Raw genomic sequence first — 17,996 nt, 5'->3', positions numbered from 1 at the left:
ATCTTAGGCTAATGTGCTATTAAATTTTATTTTCCTTAACACATTTAGACCTTAATAAGAATATTTGTGTCTTATTTATGCCTGCTTATTTTTCTTCTAAAGTTGTACACACAGCAGTTGAGAATCATTCTTCGGAAACCTACATAAGATGTCACTCCCCTTTCAACCTCCGGTACCTTCCAAATAAGTTTCAAATAAAATTCTAAGCCCTGGAAGTAGCCTATAAGGTTATATATGATCTGGCCTTTCCATACCCCTCACTTCATGTCTTTGTTCCTTATTCATTTCCTTCATGTCACTGGCCTTCTTGCTGGTTCTCAAACATACCAAAAATATTATTGCCTCATTAAGGTTTTCTTGAATTTTAGTTTTTATTTGTTTTCTTCTCTTGCTTTATATTTCTTCTTTGGGGGCCTCCTCCCTTTATGTCCATCTTCTGTATTTGTCACTTTCTTTGGACTCCTTTTCTATTTCAATTCTTTTTCTTTTAATTTAGTAATAATTTAAATATAATAAAATACACATGTCTTAAATGTACATTTCAGTGAGTTTTAACAATATAAACACCCATGTCACCAACACTTCTGTTGTTATCTCAGAAAATTCCTTTGTGACTTTTGCAGTCAACCTCCTGCCCCCAAGACAACCACTGTTTTGATTTCTGTCACCATAGATTAGTTTTGCTAGTTCTTGAATTTCATAAAAATGGGATCTCATAGTACGTATTCTTTTGTTTTGGCTTTTCTCGCTCAGGATAATATCTGTGGTATATATCTGTGGTCTTGGGTGAATCAGTAACTAATTCCTTTTTATTGCTGAATAGCATTTCATTGTACACATATATCACTGTTTATCCATTCTTCTACTGATGGACGTTTGGGCTGTGTCTGGTTATTGACCATAAAGAACAAGGCTGCTCTGAACGTTCTTGTACAAGGCTTTTTGTAGACAGATGTTTTTATTTCTATCTGGGAAATACCTTGGAGTGGAATAGCTAGATCATAGGACTTATGTTTAACTTTGTAAGAAACTGCCAAACTTTTACAATGTTATTGTACCATTTTACCTTCTCACCAGCAATTCTGAGCATTCCAGTTGTTCTGCAATTTGCCAACATTTGATGTTATCTGTCTTTTTAATATCACTCGTTCAAGTGGTGTAAAGTGATGTTTTCATTGTTATTTTTCCTTCTCTTTCTTTTTATCCCCAGTTTTTCAAAGAAATGGGATCTCTCTGTGTTGCCCAGGCTGGAGTGCAGAGGCTACTCATAGACATGATCGTAGCACACCACAGCCTTAAAGTTCTGAGCACAAGCAATCCTCTTGCCTTAGCCTCCCAAGTAGTTGAGACTATAGGCACATCCATGCCCCTGCACCGGGCTTTCATCGTGATTTTAATAGAAATCATTTGTCAGATATATATGTGAGGAATATTTTCTCCTAGGCTTTAGCTTGTCTTTTCATTTTTTTTTTTTTTTTTGAGACAGAGTCTCACTTTGTTGCCCGGGCTAGAGTGAGTGCCGTGGCGTCAGCCTAGCTCACAGCAACCTCAAACTCCTGGGCTTAAGCGATCCTGCTGTCTCAGCCTCCCCAGTAGCTGAGACTACAGGCATGCGCCACCATGCCTGGCTAATTTTTTCTATATATATTTTAGTTGGCCAGATAATTTCTTTCTATTTTTAGTAGAGACGGGGTCTCGCTCTTGCTCAGGCTGGTCTTGAACTCCTGAGCTCAAACGATCCACCCACCTTGGCCTCCCAGAGTGCGAGGATTACAGGCGTGAGCCACCGCGCCCGGCCTGTCTTTTCATTTTTTTAGTGTGTCTCTTGATGAGCATAAGTTTTTAGTTTTGAAGAATCCAATTTTCCATTTTGGAGTCCCTTCTAAGAAATTCTTTGCCAGCCTCATGGTTGCAAAGATATTCTGCTATATTTTCTTCTAGAAACTATATAGTATTAGATTTTATATTTAGGCCTATGATGGATCCCAGTTTAAATTTCTGTATATGGTGTGAGATAGGAATAAAGATTTTGTACCGTCTGAGGGATGGACACGCTTGAAGCTCTGACTCAGGTGGGGCAAGGGCAATATACATAACCTAAACATTTGTACCCCGATAATATGCTGAAATTAAAAAAAATAAAAAGGATTTTTGTTTTTTCCCCATATGGATATCTAGTTGTTCTATTACTTTATTTAAAAGGTTGTCCTTTCCCTGTTGAATTGCCTTGGAGCCTTTGGCAAAAATCAGTTTACCATGTTTATGTCTTTATAGATTTTTTCCTATTCTTTTCCATTGATCCTACTGTAGGCATACCTTGGAAATATAGGTTCAGTTCTACACCACTGCAGTAAAAAAAAATATTGCAATATCTTGTCTTTCTTTTCTTAAGGCATTATATGTTGTATTTATTTCCTTACATGTTCCTTCTGAGGTAATCTTCACTTCTGAAATGATTGTTTTTCCTCTTTCATTTCCAATTTTTCCCTAGTTCTAGCATGTTAATATGTCTTTTACCTCTTTTGAAGTAATTTCTTATAATGTTGTATGGGATTTTAGTTTAATCCTTTTCTGTGGCTTAGTTTTACAAAAATTAATTTTTCTAAACTTTTATAAGGGAGGCTTAAGATAGTTTTCAGTTTCACTGCTCTCTAGAACTTCCTCTTGTGTTGTGGTTTTGAAGTATTAAACAAAATGGTGGCTTATGTTCTGATATCTCCTGGCTCTGTTTGCTTTCCCACTTTTATTTGGACCTGCTTTTTCTTTGTCCTTGCCTTCTTTATTTGGATTTTCTGCCCAGTATTTTCTCCTCAGTATGGTGCTTTGAGCTGGAAGGGAGTGTTGGCCAGTTAGTTTTATGAGTAGTTGGGGTCCCAGCTGCTTCATTGCAGACTGGTTTCATAGCTTGACTGTTTTGGGAATGGGGGATATATTTTGTCACCTGTTCTTGTTGTATTTGTTGTTCATGGATTATGCTTACCTAGTTGCTTTGTATATTTATTTGGAGGAAATTCAATAACTGGGCTACTTCTGTCTTGGAGATACCTGGAATTTGTTCTTGTTTCTTAATGATAATGATAATAAAGTAAACATTTTCTTACAAAATATTTAATTTGGACATGGTTCAGATCTGTGGTATAAATTGAACGTTCCATTCAGAAAAGAGTTATCAGATTATTGATTATTGGATCTCTTCATTTTAGTGACTCAATGGAAACAGAAGAAAAGATAGGTAGTGTGCTTGTAGGAAAGACACCAGAAGCGGTGAGTATGCTTTTTGAAGTTGAGATTGCCATTTAACATATATTCCCACAGTACACTGTAAATACTTTCCAGTACATATTACATACCTGCTTTTATGAATGTTTATTATTAAATTTGATACCAAAGTCATTTTATAAAAATGGATTTTCTGTAAAAAGTAAAATTTTATTGATCCAAAAAAGCATTTAGAAGAAATCAAATCCTTAGATCCTTACCAAAGAATAATCTCTGTACAAAATAAATTCAAGTTACCTGTCACACGGTGAGAAAAAAATATGGCCTCTAACAAAAGGCAACTTTTCATATGAAGTTCATGTTGTTTTTAATATCCATGGTGTATGGATGGGTGGGGGAAATATTAGAGCAATGGTGTGTTGAATGTAAATCCTTCCTCCATTAGGACTTAGGTTTCTGATGCTCAGGTACGTAAACTTTAACTGTTCTTCACTTGGGTGGAGAGTTATGTTAATGGCTTGATAGTTCATGAGATCATATGTGTGTGTTGATTAAAGATACTTTGTTTTCTCAATTTTAAGTAGGGAGATTTCATCTAACTTTTAAATTGACTATAAAAAGTAATTTTCCTGCATTTCATTAGTAATTATTCTTTCCCAGTTTTTAAAAAAATATTAAAATAGTTTACACTGGATGCTAGTTGGGAATGAATTATATTCTTCCATCAAGCTGGTATCATATCTCAATTGCATCTAATAAAGAAATAAAGAAATTCTTCCTCTCAAGTGAATAATTGAGTTTTTCTGGATCTTATTAAAATATAAGTTTTATTAACTATTTGAATTTCACTGGTTTAGGGCTGATGAAATAAAAGTTGGCTTAGTGGATTTCAATAACAGTGATATGAATTTTCATTCTTTGTCTTGGTAGAGTCCAGAGCCCAAGGACCAGACTTTGAAAATGATTAAAATTTTAAGTGGTGAGATGGCTATTGAGTTACACCTGCAGTTCTTAATACGAAATAATAACACTGACCTCATGATTCTAAAAAACACAAAGGTAGGAAATTCATCTATAATGGCGGTTTTTTCCTTACATCTCATTTTTTCTTTATATTTCTTTGTTAAATGAAAGTACTTATATTTATTTCCTTTTGAATACTTTGTTGTATTTTATTCTTAAGGAAATAAGTTTTTATTAAAAAAAATGGGTAAACCTTTTGGACTTGTTGGAAAGGGAAGGGAGTTAGCAATGATTGAGCTCCTGTTTTTGTCTTGTTGAGTCTCTTGTTGAGAAGCTTAGTGAATTTTTCTTTTTTTTTTTAGAATTTTTTATCTTAGTGTATACATGTGGCAGCTGGACAAATAGCACAATCAGAATATTAATATAGTTTATGTGTTTGTATTTCCCATTGAACCATGAACTCCTTGAGAGCAGAATTTTTACCTTGTTACAGCCTTTGTTGAGATACTGATTCAGACAATTATTACTGCTAATTTTAATTTTTGAACAGCTAATATATTTGTTTGGTTCAAAAATGTTTTAATATACAAAGATATATAGCATGAAAAGTCTTCCTTCCCTCTCTCTTACTTACCCAATACCCCTTCCTAAGGTCATTATTTTTTTAAAGCCCTATACTAGTCACTGATTAATCAGCTATTTGATTGAAGCATATGTAATAATACTTTTTGAAACTTTTGATACAGTTTTTACAAATGGTAAAAAGGTACAGATTCACATAATTTGTACTTATAACAATTATCTGAAGCTAGTCTTTATAATATAGTGCCTTTAAAAATAAAATTATTTGGTGGCTGCAGAGGTGCTGGCTCAAAGAGGTGCAGCACAGTTCCTCAGGTTACCCCAGCACCTTAGAGACCTTGGGCAAGATGCTAAAGAGAAATGGCAAGTGAAATTATTTAGAAACCAAAGAATAGAAAATCTGCTATCTAAATTCCCACCTAAAATGTGCTATTGAGCTCAGAATAAAATTGCAGTAAAACTATTTGACTTGATCTTTTCATAAACTAGCTATTTAGTCTTTTTATAAAGAAATACCCAAGATCTGTATTTTAAATCTTAGTTCAATTTGTTCATGTTTCTGCCACAAAATAGGGCCTCTGACCGTGTGTGTGAGCATGTGCATGTGTGAATACTTTGCCAATGATAAAAAAATCTGTATTTGTTTTTAAAGGATGCAGTACGGAATTCTGTATGTCACACAGCAACAGTTATAGCAAACTCTTTTATGCACTGTGGGACTACCAGTGACCAGTTTCTTAGGTAAATATACTTGATGATTTCCACTTTGGTTTAAAATCATCTTTAACTAAAGAATGTGTTGACATTGTTCCATGGATATGGAGAGGTTTCCCTACTGACCAGTCTTGAATTCTAAATTATATTTTTGCTATTTTATATATTTTTTATTGCACATGCCTACTTGTTTTAAGGGGAAATTAATTCCTTTATTAGTTGGCTTGATTATAGGCTTTTGAAAGAAATATATTAAGTTCTGAAAATTTAATATAATTTTGCTTTTGTTCATAGTGGAATTACATATCATGCATTAAAAAGTCCTCAAAATATTAAGAACTTAGGAGGTAAAATAGAATCAGCAGTAACTTGAGATCCACAAAATAAAATGATTTGAAAGGGTCCAAGGTAAAATTTTAATGCTTTTGACCTTAGTGTTAAAAAGCTTTGTGGAATTCATTTGTTTTATAGTAGCATTACTAAGTTTTCTTTTCTTACAGAGATAACTTGGAATGGTTGGCCAGAGCTACTAACTGGGCAAAATTTACTGCTACAGCCAGTTTGGGTGTAATTCATAAGGTAATGTATATTGATTGGTATGAACAGGCATCAGAACAGAAGCAGTTTTTCTGGGGTTAAGAAACAATAAGTTTATAGTTCATTGACAAGTACATTTTATTAAGTCAGATCAGTCATCTTATAGGGAAGGATAAAGTAAATAAGATATTAAAATACATATGTGTATGTTTGTTTTTAATAAAAAGTAGAATTCCTTTTCCTATGAAGACTTTCTAAGCCATTGAAATGATGAATTAAAATGGTATTTGATGTTTAAGATGACGTAGGCAAATGTTATAAAACAAAGGAAAAAGATTGAAGCATTTGTGATATTTTCTAATCAGGCTATGACTAGGTCTCTTAAAGGCTGTCCTTTCGTTTGAGTGATAAACTTGTACGGGAGAGAGCCCCACTACTGCCTTCTCTTTCAGCAAGGGAATATTCTAGGGGAAAGGAAGTAATCATAGAAAATGTTATGTCTTTTGTGTTCTTATTTTCTCTTACTGACATCTTTGTCATGACTCACACTTATAGGGTCATGAGAAGGAAGCATTACAGTTAATGGCAACATACCTTCCCAAGGACACTTCTCCAGGATCAGCCTATCAGGAAGGCGGAGGTCTCTATGCATTGGGTCTTATTCATGCCAACCATGGTGGTGATATAATTGACTATCTGCTTAATCAGCTTAAGAATGCCAGCAATGATGTAAGTACTAAAATGGAAAACCAAATTGCCATTATTTGAGAGACCAGGAAAACATATTTGCCAAAGTATGTTAGTGAATAGAGATTTTGTTGGATTTGGGAATACCCAAAACAGAATATTCTCATAGTTTTTTTTCCCTAAGGTAATTCCCTTCAGTTCTCTGTAAGCTAAAATTGTACTTCTCAGTCCTTTAAACCTTGTGTGTGATAAGCAAAACAAAGCAACAAGTACTTGTAAAACATATATTGTATTCCCACACTTCAGAGTCTTAGAATGTTATAACTACAAGTGCCCTTAGTTTTCATCTAATCTAACCCCGTAACATTTTAGAGGAAACTAAGGCCCAAACAAATTGTACATATTCTCTCAGAAATCAGAATTATTGCTTGTTTGATCTTTGATGATTTTTTTAATGTAAATCTTTTGGAAAAACTTATTAATTGGCCCTTTTCTTATTTTAAGGAACCTTAAAATATTAATAGGATTTTAGACTGTACCTTGTATGTTAGAATAAACTCTTTTAGAAGGCTATCAGGAGAGTAGTTAAGTGAGCCAGAAAACCTTATACTTTAGTAAAAAGATTGAAGCCAGTAGAATGAGCTTTCTCAGTTAATAATTTCCCCATGCACAAATCTTGTGTACATGTACACACATCTTTACCTCATTTCCTGTGATCTCAAGTAAAAATTTTCTTATCTGACAGACTTTATGGTTACAAAAAACAACAGCAATAGACAGCATTAGAAACCTCCTCTGACTAACTTAAACTAGGAGTTTATTAGAAATAGCTTATATATTAATAATTAATAGACAAGCTAATGAACCAATTCTCACAAAGGTTAAGAGCCAGGGCAGTTCCAGGGATCTAGATAACAGGAACTCAGAATTGTCTTTTCAGACCCTGCTGTCAGGATGAATGAACTTGAAACATTTTTGGTCATTGTGTCATTCCACTTAAGAAAGATTAAAATTCCAGAGGAGCATCCTATTGGCCTGCCTTGGGTTACAGGCCCACACTTTGGCTAGGGGAAGGTGGGAGCTTCTTAAATGATGGTCCTCCCAAGACTAACCAGTGAGGGAGGAGTATTCCCAAAGCAAGATTGGGGTGCTGTTACCAATAATAGGATACTATGCATTCAGAATTGACAGATAACCACCAAAGTCTCCTTTTCAAATAAACATCAACTTTGTACTCTTTCTCCCACTTTTTTTACAACCATGTTCCATCAAATACCTTTTTCTCCTCTGTCCTTAGCTGCTTCTACACTGCCTCCTTTCCTTTAGCCCATAAGCATCCTCAGGTCTTGCCTATCTTAAAAAAAATCTTTCCTTGACACTTGTATCTCCCTCTTGGTTGTTGTCCAGCCTTTCTGCTCTTTTTCTCATGTAAACTTATTGAAAGAGAGTTGTACTCCATCAACTTTTTTCTCTCATTCACTTCTCAACTCATTATTATTTTTTTTCTTTTTCTTTTTTTAATTTTAATTTTTTTTTCTTTTTTCTTCTTTTTTTTTCCTTTTTTCTTTTTTACGTATGGGGCAGGGAAGGGGAGGGGCAGGTGGACAGGTGCGTCAGGCGGGGGTCAACTCATTATTATTTTGTAACAGCAAGCATCATTCTACTGAAACTGAAATTGCTGAGGTTACCACTGACCTTCTGATTATCAAATGCTTTGATCATTATTGCTGAGCCAACCTCTGCATATTTAATATCAAAATGTATTTTGAAATTAGAATGAAAGCTTGGATTTTAAGTACAGTGTACCAAATCAATGGAGTCAATGTTTTTTCCCTAGATTGTTCGACATGGAGGCAGTCTGGGCCTTGGTTTGGCTGCCATGGGAACTGCACGCCAAGATGTGTATGATTTGCTAAAAACAAACCTTTATCAGGATGATGCTGTGACAGGCAAGCATTTCTTTCTAAAGACAATGAACTTTAGTATTAATTAATGTAATTGTAATGTTTGTTTTCTGCCTATATTTTGTAGCCTTTTACAATTCTAATGGATTTCTCTACTTGAAGAGGGAGTAGATTTTGCTCCATTTGTCAGACTTACCTTTTAAAAACATGTTTTGTGATATATGTAGGCTTCCCGAAATGGTATATCTTGTGTGTCTGCTTGTATAATTGGATTTTTGCACATAGGCTTTATTAGTGTGATCTACTTTTATTATTCTATATTGCTTGTTGATAATGTAGGAAAAATGTTGTCATAATGTCTTCTTTGAAATCACTGTAGGATTTGATGGTATATTCTGTCAAAGTTTAAAAGGAAAACGGCTGTAAATGTATGGATGTACTTCCACATAAAGTATCCTCCTTTTTATTAAGTGGTTTGAAAAAGTGCTAACAGAAGCTAATGGTTCTTTTGGTAGTTAATGCTAGTAGGTGGTACTTTCAGTTGGATGTTTTATTAACTTGAGTTACAAATACAACTCTTAATAATGTTTTACTCTTTACTTGTTAGGGGAAGCAGCTGGCCTGGCCCTAGGTTTGGTTATGCTGGGCTCTAAAAATGCCCAGGCTATTGAGGACATGGTTGGCTATGCACAAGAAACTCAACATGAGAAGATTCTGCGTGGTCTTGCAGTTGGCATTGCATTAGTGATGTATGGAAGAATGGAAGAGGCTGATGCTCTCATTGAATCTCTCTGTCGTGATAAGGTGGGATCACATTTATCCTCTTTTCCCCTGTATCCCTCACTCTCCAGTTATCTATGGCATGTCAAAAACACTTTATCTTCACTGGAAATTAACTTTTTTCCCATCAGAACACCTAGATACTTGTTTATAAAACTTCTTGCAAGATAAAGCCTAGTAGAATTAAGAAAGAAAAACACTGATTAGAAGAGGTGAATGGGAGTAATTTGAGGGTTTTAAATTTAGCCACAGTGTCAGATCAGTGATATTCAGATAAACAGATCCAGAATAGTTCTTTAGGAATTTAAAAGTTAATCAACTTTTAGAAGTAATGTTTTTGGAATGATTTTATAGTTTTTTTATAAGATACAAAGTTCACTTCATTATTTCATAAGAAAACAATACGAATCTCTATACTTATTTGGGTGAGATTTTTTTCGCTTGCTTTTTGTTGTTTTATGATACTGTATATGATAGGTCATCAGTGATAAGTAATACTGTCCTGTTTAATCTGATTTAAAAGAACCATTGCTATAGTTTATTGATAAAATTGCCAATTAATTTGTTCAGTTATTAGACTTCATATCTTTTTTACTCAGCAGTCAGTGCCCAGGAATAAAATGATAAGGTAAAAATCAGAATGTGGAATTAGAAGCCAGCTTCTTTGTTTGATAAATGGAAGTTAACTGCCATAGGGATGTATGTTAGTATTGACTTGAGTTTTTATTTCTTAGAAAGTATGAGGCAGGACAAGAATATTGTACAGAATATTGGGAATTAAGAGCAGTTAATTCCTTCTATATTAGAGTCTTTTATTTCTCTGTGCATTTAGAAAACTACCAGCTACAAAAGAGTTCTCCTTGAGTTCATTTCCTACCTAAAACCTGCTTACCTGGTGGATGCCACTATGCCTGTTAGACTGTAAAAGTCACTGTTTAAAATGGTATGTTGATGATTAATGTTGAATTACTCTTTCTTAGGACCCAATTCTTCGACGATCTGGGATGTATACTGTAGCCATGGCCTATTGTGGCTCTGGTAACAACAAAGCTATTCGACGCTTGCTACATGTTGCTGTAAGTGCACTGACCTTTCTTGGGAATGGGGTATAAGGGAAAGCTTGCAGATGGACAGTAAGTGTCTAGGTGACTGCAGCACCCATACCACATGACCAACACCAGTGGTTTCAGATTGAGATTCTTATTTACTGGACACAGTAGGCCATAACCTAGTACTAAGTTCACTAAACTTTTCAGAAGGATATAGGACCATATAACTGTGTCTGTGAATGGAAGTCTTTAAAGCCATTCAGGTGCAACTTCTGAAACCCCACTCCAAGGGACCACCCTCATTTGTAAGGGCTGAGATGATGTGAGTGTGTGCAACCACTCTAGGATAGGGAAATCTAATGAACAACAGGAACTATTTATTTTTACAGTCAGTGAACTTGGTTTCTAGGTACCCCTAAGGGACATGCTCTATTATAAAAGACGCACTACACAGGAAAGCCAATGCCTGTGTTTTCCAAAAGGCTTTCTCCACTCATGGTCCTCTTAATACAGGTATAGTTTATCAGCAATGATATTGCCTGGCCACACGGTAGATATTCCACATAAGTTTTAACTCAGTAGTTTTCTATCATCATGGTGCTATGAGAAGGTAAATCAAGGTCACCTTCCCTTGCAGAAAGGCTTACAGTTGTTATTAACTCCTTTTTCCCACATCTCCAATATTTATTAGTAAGTTTTCCTTTATCAGTGCAGTATGTGGTGTGTTTTAAATGCTTATATTGTGCTTGACATATTTTTTTGGAAACAACACTGAAGGAATTGTTAGATTTTCAGTGTACCCCATAAAAGCTATAATGCAGCCGAAATAGTCTTAAGTAGCCTTGAATCTTAAACTTTACCAAGCTTTAAAGACTTCTCAGCCCTAAAATGAAATTATCCAATGACCTTTTCTAAATTGGGAAAAGACTTTTTAAAAAATATGTCTTTATTTTTTTAATTCATTTATTATGGATTTAAGGTGTGTAACATGATGTTTTGATATCCATATGCATAATGAGGGAAAAACATTCTATTAAGAAATAATATATTAATGAGGTCAAATTTACATTGGAATGATATGGTCCTCATATCAGTTTAGTCTAGTAATAGAATATGTGGTATAATGTAATCATATTAAACTTTTTCCCTTAGGTAAGTGATGTTAATGATGATGTCAGGAGGGCAGCAGTAGAATCTCTTGGGTTCATTCTATTCAGGTAATAATTTCTAACTTCTGATGCTGTTTATATCCCATTTCTTTTTGTCATCAGTAACTAAATAGAAACTAAATACCTGAGGAATGTATCTAGGTTCTGAGTGAGAGCGATTTAACAATAAGATTAATACTGTTCATCTGAAAAAGAATAAAGTATGTCCTGGTATTCTGAGAGCCTATTTGAGAAGTGGTAAAACAATATAATTATTTCTCTTCATATTTACATAGCATTCTGCTTATTCATTTAATTTTTTAAATCCAAATAACTCCTCTTTATGTATATCGGTGATTCAGATGGGATGTTATCTCTTACATAGGTTTGTAAAGTTTTTGAACCTGTTTTAATAAGAGTAAAAGGTAATAGGCCTTGTTTAAATGCAAAAGGGTAAACATTTTGCAGATTAAAGAAAATTATTTTGGATTTACAGATGTGGAAATGCCCTTGGCAATATAATATAGTTGTATTTAAAAGGCACACTCTAAACCAATGTGCCTGGGTTGAATCCTGGTTCAGCTTCTTACTAGCTGAACTAGCTGAGTGACTTTGGGCAAGTTATTCAACCTCTTTGAGCCTTAGTTTTCTTATCTTTAAAATAATAGTATATATTTGAGATTTTTTTTAATGATTTTTTTGATGATTAATTGAATTAATATATCTAATGCCTTTAGAACATTGTCTGTAAGCACTACCTAAGTGTGTGTTAATATTGGTAATTGTAGCAGTTGTAGTTAGGGTGGTGGTGGTGGTAGTGCATGTAGTGGTACTTCTCCTAGTAGTTCTCATTACTGTCCACTTAGCTCCAATCTCAAGTCTCAGTGTTTTAGCTAAGGTACAGGCACACCTGATTTTATTGTGCTTTGCTTTATTGTACTTTGCATATACTGCATTTGTTACAAATTGAAGGTTTGTGGTGACCCTGTGTTAAGCAGTCTATTAGCAAGCACCATTTTTCTAACAGCATGTGCTCACTTTGTGTGTCTGTGTCACATTTTGATAGTTCTCTCAATATTTCAAACTCTTTCATTATTATTATTGTACCTGTTATGGTGATCTGTGATGAGTGATCTTTGATGTTACTGTTGCAGTTGTTTTGGGGGCACCACCAACTGCATCCTTATAAGATGGTGAACTTAATTGATAAATGTTGTATGTGGTCTGACTGCTCTACCCATCAGCCATTCGCCTGTCTCTCTCCCTTTCCTCAGGCCTCCCTATTCCCTGAGACACAATAATATTGAAATTAGACCAATTTATAGCCTTAAAACGGCCTCTAAATGTGGAAGTAAAAGGAAAAGTCGCATGTCCCTCACTTTAAATCAAAAGCTAGGAATAATTAAGCTTGGTGAAGAGCTGGGCATGGTGGCATGCACGTGTGGTCCCAGCTACTTATAAGATTGAGGTGGGAAGATCTCTTGAGCTCAGGATTTCAAGGCTGCATTGAGCTGTGATTGTGTCACTGCACTGTAGCCTGGCTGACAGCAAGACCCCATCTTTTGAGGGGCAAAAAAAAGCTTAGTGAAGAAGGCATGTAGGCCAATAGCTAGGCCTCTTGTGCGAAACAGCCACATTTTGAATGCAAAAGAAAAGTTCTTGAAAGAAATTAAAAGTGCTACCCTAGTGAACATGAGTGGTAAGAAGGCGAAACAGCCTTACTGCTAATAGGGACAAAGTTTTAGTTCTGGATAGAAGATTAAACCAGGCACAACATTCCCTTAGGCCAAAGCCTAGTCCAGAGCAAGGCCCTAACGCTCTTTAATTCTGTGAAGGCTGAGAGAGGTGAGGAAACTACAGAAGAAAAGTTTGAAGCTAGCAAAGTTTGGTTACTGAGGTTTAGGGAAAGAAGCTGTCTCCATAACATAAAGGTGCCAGGTGAAGCAGCAAGTGCTGATGTAGAAGCTGCAACAAGTTATCCAGAAGATCTAGCTAAAATAATTGATGAAAGTGGTTATACTATAACAGATTTTCAGTGAAAATGCAACAACTTTCTATTGGAAGAAGATGCCATCTAGGATTTCAAAACTAGAAAGGAGAAGGCCATGCCCAGCTTTAAATCTTCAGAGGACAGACTGACTCGTTTTTCTTTCTTTTTTTTTATTATTACTATTTTTTTGCATTAATGGTACTGCCCTCACTATTTGTTTATTGGACAGTAGTGCTACCCCAAGAAAAGGATGGTTAAAGACTGACTCTCTTGTTAGAGGCTAATGCAGTGAGTGACTTTAACTGAAGCCGGTGCTCATTTACCATTCCAAAAATCCTAGGGCCCTTAAGAATTATGTTGTATCAACTCTGCCTGTGCTCTATAAATGGAACAACAAAGCCTGGATGACAGCACATCTGTTTACAGCATGGTTCACTGAATATTTTAAGCCCACCATTGAGATATACTGCTCAGAAAAAATTCCTTTCAAAATATTACTGCTCATGGACAATGCACATAGTCACTCAAAAGCTCTGATGGAGATGTACAAGGAAGTTAATGTTTTCATGCCTGCTGACACAACATCCATTCTGTAGCTCATGAATCAAGTAATTTTGACTTGCAAGTCTTATTTAATTTAAGAAATACATTTCCTAAAGCTGTAATTGCCATGGATAGTGATTCCTGTGATGAATCTGGGCAAAGTCAATTAAAACCTTCTGGAAAGGATTCACCATTCTAGGTACCGTTAAGAATATCTGTGATTCATGGAAGGAGGTCAAAATAACAATAACAGGTGTTTGGAAGAAGTAGATTCCAGTCCTCTTGGATGACTTTAAGGGATTCAGTACTTCAGTGGAGGAAGTAACTGCAGATGCAGTAGATAGAACTAGAATTAGAAGTAAAGCCTGAAGATGTGACTGAATTGCTGTAATTTCATGATAAAATTTCGAACGACTGAGGAGCTGCTTCTTATGGATGACCAAAGAAGATGGTTTCTAGAAATGGAATATGCTCCTGGTGAAAATGCTGTCAACATCATTGAAATGACAGCAAAGAATTTAGAATATTTCATAAACTTAGTTTGATAAAAAGCAGCATTTCTCAATTGGAGAATTGACTCCAATTTTGAAAGAAGTTTTACTATGAATAAAATGGCAAACAGCATTGCATGCTACAGAGAAACTTTTCACGAAAGCAAGAGTTAATGGATGCAGCAGACTTCATTGTTGTCTTATGTTAAGAAATTGCCAGAACCACCCCAACTTTCAGCAACCACCAACCTGATCAGTCAGCAGCCATCAACAAAAACCCTCCACCAGCAAAAGATTACAGCTTGCTAAAGTCTCAGATAATAGCATTTTTTAAATCTATGAAGTGTTTTTTATTTAAGGTATATACATTTTTTAGATATAATGCTATTGCACAAGTAGTAGACTACAGTATAGTGTAAACATAACTTTTATATGCACTGGGAAACCAAAAAATTAGTGTGACTTGCTTTATTGTGATATTCTCTTTATTGTGGTAATTTAGAATTGAACCCACAATATCTCCAAGGTGTGCCTGAGCTTTATGTTATATGTATTATATACTGTATTTTTACAATAAAGTAAGGTAGAGAAAAGAAAATGTTATTAGGGAAATCCTAAAGAAGAGAAAACATCTTTACTATTCATTAAGTGGAAGTGGGTCATTATAAAAATCTTCATCCTCCTCATCTTCACATCAAGTAGGATGAAGAGGAGGAGTAAGAGGAGGGGTTCCTGTCTCAGAATTGGCAGAGGCAGAAGAGATGGAGGAGGTAGAAGGGGAGGTAGGAGAGGCAAGTACACTTAGTGGAATTTGTTAACAAAAACAGTCCACGTGTAAGTGGATCCACACAGTTCAAGTCTGTGTTCATGAGTCAACTATACGTTGCACTGTGTGGGCACTGCCTATTATAGTTTATTTGTGATGAAATTACACAGCAGGTTGTGAAGGTACGTGTGTGATGAATCAAGTGTCTTGTGTTCTTTTAATTTCTAGGAAGAGATTTTCCACCCAGAGTTCCCTAGGAGTGAAGCTATGTTGTAAAGAGTATGAGATAATTCAACAGATATTTCTTGAACATTGATTGTGAACTAGTTATGGGATCATCTCCGTAATATTCCATATAGGAAGTCATCCAGCTACTGCAAACTGTAAAATATTTTCTTCCTATTATGGATACAAATGTTGAATAAAATAGAGCAAAATGCAGACTCATGTAGCATACTAATAGATTTCTCCTTACGCTAGTTTTTTTGAATGAGGTTCAAGTAGATACTAATCTTCACTGTATTATTCTCTAACCCTCATTTCTCCAACTTATTCACAAAGACACTAGAGAACCTTCACTAAATGCTAATAATATAATACTTACCCAAATCTACTAGTCCGGCACCTCTGAAACAGGTTATGTAATTAGTTGAATATGATTGTTTCTTATGTGACACTTTTTATAGAAGTGTCAGGTATTGATTGAGGTCTTTTCTAAGGTCTGATAAAACCTGTGTGTATTACGCTAGTCTGCATTTTTTTCCCAAAAGATCTGCAACAGACTCCACACTTAATTTCGTGAACCGTATCTCTTCATTTCTCTTTTTGAACATCTGAATACTTTGCCACTTACAGTCTTTTTGTACCTTTGCCATTTTGTTTTTCGTCTAAAATTTGATTCATAATTACGTCCACAAATTTGTTCTATTTTAGGGAGGTAATTCATTTAGCTTCAAGGCTTGAACTCGTCTCAGGCAGCTAGTCTCTTCATCTGTTTTGCATTCTGATCAGTCTTTTTATCTTTCTGGGTCTAAAAATCTTTCTCCTTGAGAGAAAAGATGGAAGCAAAGTAGAAGTTGATTCTTTCCTGTCTTCTTTGCCATATCATCCAGCCAAGCTGTGACCCTGACCTTTCCTTATTCTTGCTGTAGAGTTTAGACACACTTGAAAATGAAAAAATGGTTTGTCATTGTCATCCATAGTGGGTTCTTTCTTAAAATTCTTATCAGGAACTAGATAATTTTAGTATGGAAAATATATTCTTCAGGTGTACCCTTAGTGACTCTTGGGTTGTATAAAGAATGCTCCTACTCATGTTTGTCTCTTAGGTTGTTTTGTTTCTTCATTGTCACCTGTTAATTCTTCCTCTTGTCAGTGACTTTATATTCATATCAATAAAAGTCAGTGACCTTGTGTATATATTCTGCAACATTGGAAATTGATGGGCTTTATGAAACTGTTTTTCTTCCATTTTTAACCTGACAGTACTTTGCTTTCTAATAACAAAATTCATTTCTGCCCTTATATCTTCTGTAGCTCACACGTGTTAAATTCTCACTTTCAGCAGCAGATGTCTCCCATGAGCTATTTTCAGGCTTTGCTAAGCTCTCTACTACCTAGAATAGTCAGATACAACTAGTGAGTTGTTTATGTGCTTGCTGTTCTTAAGGGACCGTTCTGAGTACTCTTAGCATAATATGATTCTTTAAGAAGTAGAAACTGGGAAAGATTTTAGAGATGATTTTTGTCTAAAGCTTATTTTATAGCTGAAAATTAAATGTAATTGACTTATTTAAGGAGATGGAGTTAAATCCAGGTTCTTTAATTTTTAAAGGTGGAAGCAACTTAGAAGTCAACCAATATTCTCATTTTTTTAAGATAAGGAAATTGATTTCCAAATTGGTTAACAAAATTTCCCATTATCATAAAGCTAAATGATAGAACTGAGATTCTAAATAGGTCTCATGATAGACCAGTACTTTCTGTACCATGCCTTTCAGTCAGGATCTGATAGAACATTTTTATTTTCAGATTTCCTCATTAACTTTAATATTTGGGAAGTGTCTATCCTGCCTGTCTCCTATGACTATTACATGTTTTCTGATGTGATATCATTTACTTCCTTAGTGTCTACTTCATTTTATCTTTTTTTCCCTTTAGATTTCACTTTTAAGATAACTTTGCAGATATTTGGCTTTCTTGCACCATGTTTTAAGGATTTATTTCTTTTTTTTAAACCTTTTTTTTAGGTGTACTTATTGAACATGAATACTGAAAACATGTTAGTATATAACTTACTTTTACTTCATCAACTCAGATAAAATTATCTTTGTATAAAATTCTCCTGTATATTATCTCCTTTATTCACAGGATAGTCCAGGAAGTTGTAGTGTTTTCATTATTTCCTTCTCCTGATATTTGTGGATTGTTATTTGTACATAATACTTATGAAAAAAGTTTAAAAAATTAAATTGAAGATTATTTTTGCTTAGTTAAAATGAACCTAGAACATTAATTTTTTATCTAAATAAATATTTTCTAGTGGAACATCTAATAAATAAGTGATTATTTGGCCTATTATTATTAGTCTAGCTGGCAGATTTTATTTATTATAACAACTCTA

At 34.7% G+C, this 17,996-nt stretch overlaps 1 protein-coding gene across 1 annotated transcript in view; it reads left to right on the top strand.

The window, feature by feature from the left end:
• PSMD1 (proteasome 26S subunit, non-ATPase 1) overlaps window positions 1–17,996 on the top strand; it is a 95,354-nt gene that overhangs the window by 16,647 nt on the left and 60,711 nt on the right. The window contains exons 8-16 of the mRNA XM_045559668.1: window positions 3,204–3,264; window positions 4,150–4,278; window positions 5,417–5,505; window positions 5,979–6,057; window positions 6,571–6,744; window positions 8,540–8,651; window positions 9,214–9,410; window positions 10,367–10,462; window positions 11,588–11,652. Of these exons, the coding sequence (XP_045415624.1) occupies window positions 3,204–3,264; window positions 4,150–4,278; window positions 5,417–5,505; window positions 5,979–6,057; window positions 6,571–6,744; window positions 8,540–8,651; window positions 9,214–9,410; window positions 10,367–10,462; window positions 11,588–11,652 (1,002 nt within the window). The remainder of the gene's footprint in view (window positions 1–3,203; window positions 3,265–4,149; window positions 4,279–5,416; window positions 5,506–5,978; window positions 6,058–6,570; window positions 6,745–8,539; window positions 8,652–9,213; window positions 9,411–10,366; window positions 10,463–11,587; window positions 11,653–17,996) is intronic.

Source organism: Lemur catta, chromosome 8 (assembly GCF_020740605.2).
Source record: "Lemur catta isolate mLemCat1 chromosome 8, mLemCat1.pri, whole genome shotgun sequence".
Lineage (NCBI taxonomy): Eukaryota > Metazoa > Chordata > Mammalia > Primates > Lemuridae > Lemur > Lemur catta.
Note: the sequence above shows the minus strand (reverse complement) of the source record. Positions and strands in the feature narration are given on the sequence as shown.